Source organism: Condylura cristata, unplaced genomic scaffold, assembly GCF_000260355.1.
Source record: "Condylura cristata isolate star-nosed mole 26May11 unplaced genomic scaffold, ConCri1.0 scaffold00018, whole genome shotgun sequence".
Classification (NCBI taxonomy): domain Eukaryota; kingdom Metazoa; phylum Chordata; class Mammalia; order Eulipotyphla; family Talpidae; genus Condylura; species Condylura cristata.
In genome coordinates this window covers 13,259,968-13,263,167 of record NW_004567119.1, presented here as the reverse complement: position 1 = coordinate 13,263,167, position 3,200 = coordinate 13,259,968, and the positions used below count along the sequence as shown (strand labels likewise).

The following is a 3,200-nucleotide window of genomic DNA, read 5'->3' as shown; positions in this document are numbered from 1 at the left end:
ACATTCTTACAAATAAACACAACATGTTAAAAATGCCACAAAAATATTTTCTAATAGATTCAATTTTTAGTGAAGACTGAGCTCCAAGCTGGGAATAATAAATGTTCAAAAAGTTATAACAATTATTGATGCTTCCAAGTATTGAGTTCTATGCTTGTTCTTTAAATACTATCTACATAAAGCATCACAACTTAAAATGAGAAGGTAAATAATGAATTGTATTTCTGAGAATTTCGAGTTTCAATTCTGAGTTGCAGAAACTTTTCACCAAACATGCATTTGGTTTTAAGAACAATGGCTTTAAAAGTGGACTAATTGAGTACTATGGATTTTCCCCATCATTTGCCAACATACTAGTCACACAGGAAATTTCGGTTTATTTCCTTGACATCATTCAAGTAGTCGATAACACTTACCTGCAGTTTCCCTGATGGGTTTAGTCTCAAGAAGGAATAAACAACTAGGATACATTAAACAAGAGTCCAAGAGTCCGCTGTAGCTTCTTAGGAAAACTGATGTTTGGTGTTTTTTACCAGAGGTGGGAGGGGCAGGAAGTGGGGAGAGAGAAAGGAAATGCACAACATCCCTCATCCTCAATCTGCTTTCTGACTTGATTTGAAAGTCACCTTACCTCCCCATGCCCCACCCCGCCCCCACACACATCTCTTTTAGCAATGCTGATCAAGCCAATTCTTTGTCCACGTTTCCCTGATTCTGGGAAATAGTCAAAGGCATCTCTCTCCGCTTGTATTCTTAACTGAACCCACCATCCAAGCAACTGTAAGTAATTTGCTTTGTTGCCATATTTTTGTCTATGAATATTTTTACCTAGGCTCTGCCAACCAGTTTTCCACGAATGACACCGCAGATGCTGCTATTCAGATGCTCTTTTTCTTTCTGTAAATGGGAAATCAGGATGCACCGGCAAGCTTCTCAGCCTGAAGTCTCACTCTGGGCAGAGCCATCCAGAAGATCTGCTCAGGCACTTCCTCAGACGTTGGCAACCTCTGTGAAGGAGTCATTGGGGCCGTTGTTTTTTTTGACCTCCAGGTTCTTTTTAGCCTTGAACGTCACGGACACCTCGGAGTGGATGGCATCCAGTCTCTGCTCGCAGCGGAAGGCTGACAGGAAGGCCTTTCTGTAGTTGCTGTTCATCCAGCCATAGAGAAGGGGGTTGACAAAGGTGGAACACATGGCGATAATGTGGAACACAGTGAAGATGAGTTTGTACTCCTTCAGGTCCAGCACTTGGCTGTCAATGTCAACGGCAAGCTGGAAGGCATGGAGAGGCAGCCAGCTGACCGCGAACACCACCACCACACACACCAGCATTTTGGTGGTTTTCTGCCTGCGCTGATGGTAGTGGTCACTAGTAGCCACGGGGCTGATGTGGTTCTTAAGTTTACTCCAGATACGGGCGTAGGAAAAAGATATGATGCCCAGAGGCAAAACATAGAGGATTAATAAGGATGAAAGACTGTAGACAGTGCCATAGATGCTCTTCTCCTCCCCGGGCCATTTCTCAGTACAGGCCACGATCTCAAAGTCAGGAATAATCTCAATCAGTGAATGCTCCCGGAAGATGGCCAGGGGGCTGGCCAGCAGGGCACTGATGCCCCAGGCCAAGCCAATAATCAAGAAGCTGATTCGCTTAGAGATCTTGCTGTCCAGGTGGTAGACGATACAGCGATGCCGATCCAGGGCGATCACTGTCAAGGTGATGGTAGACACCTGGACAGCCAGTCCCTGGGCATAGGGTACGAGGTGGCACAGGACCGGGCCCATCTTCCACTCCCCCATTAAGGTGTAGGTAAGAGTAAAGGGCAAGCACAGGGTATTCACCAGGAGATCTGCCACAGCCAGATTGGCAATGAAAAAGTTTGTTACTGTGCGCATGCTCTTGAATTTGATTACCACGTGGATCACCAAGGAGTTCCCAATTACCCCCAGCAAGATGATGGAGCAATAGGCCAATATGAGAACCACCTGTACCTCGATCAGCTTGGTGCTGTCTATGAGCTCAGGTTCCGGGCCGTGGGCCAGCTCTCCTCTAGGTGTGGTTTGCCCTGAACCATACAGTTCTACCTTCGTTTCTTCTACTGTCTGATTCTCATCGGCTTCTGCACCTATTGGACCCATTTTCAGCAATTAGCTTATGAATCTATAATTTAAAAAGTAAATAAGTATGAGACAAGGAACTCACAGGGGTGGATAAAGAAATATCACAAATGAGCTGGCTGCATTTTGGTTGGGGTTCAAACGACTCATTCTCTGAGTCTTAAATTTCATATAGTATGACATTTTAATCAAGCAGGCCGTTTAATGTCTAGTCACAAATATGGAGGAGTCGAATAGGCCCTGGCAATGTAAATCACAATGGTAGAATGTAATGTCCTTTATTATAGATGTAATTCTAATGTGAAGGCTATTACGTTGTTCAGTCTAGTATATGACGGATATCAGAAACTTTATCAATTTTATAGCTGTTATAAATTCATCAAATTAATTTTAAGGACGATAAATTTCCCTCGATAGCTTGAACCTTTCAAATTTATAATTATAACAAATGTGACATAAAAGTGACAAAACTTAAAATCCTTTGCCTGGTATCTGTAATTTGGGAGTATAAAATATCCAAAAGAAAAGGAACAGATTCAGTTTTACAGCTATCTTTTCTAGCATAAGAATTAATGTTAAAAAAAAAAAAAAGGATCCTGCATGAAACAGCTACTTTCCTGGATGATCTGAAATAAGATTCCTAGCTAAAATTCAGCAGTATCTTACAGAGTTGATGTATGAAAATGTTCATATCTGACCTGATCGACATCTCTTCCTTACCCCAAAATATAAAAGTTTGAATTCTTTAATTTTCAAAAGTCCTCTCCAGACTTTTCCTACTGTGCGTGTGTCATTCCATTCAAGACTGTCCCCACGGCTAAGCCACCTCAAGTTAAAAATAAACCAGGTGCTCTTCCATCTCCACATTTAAGAGGAGTCAGAGGGGTCTCTGACAGAACTACACCACAATCTTCTTCTGATCATTTCTATATTAGCTTTGTTCTCCTCAGAGTCTTACCATAACTACTCTAAGAGTCTCAAAGCTTCCTGGTGCGTGCACCGTTCACGTCACTGACGTCACTGTGCAGCTCCTAAATGCAGGCAGGGATGCACCGCCATCATGCTGACACTTAGACACGACT

At 42.8% G+C, this 3,200-nt stretch overlaps 1 protein-coding gene across 1 annotated transcript; it reads right to left on the bottom strand.

The window, feature by feature from the left end:
- Nucleotides 1-985: 985 nt before the first annotated feature.
- On the bottom strand, nt 986-2,141 carry NPY2R (neuropeptide Y receptor Y2). Its single transcript, XM_004685344.2, has one exon. The coding sequence runs from the start codon at nt 2,137-2,139 to the stop codon at nt 991-993; it is 1,149 nt and encodes a 382-aa protein (XP_004685401.1). The 5' UTR covers nt 2,140-2,141; the 3' UTR covers nt 986-990.
- Between the last annotated feature and the right edge of the window lie 1,059 nt (nt 2,142-3,200).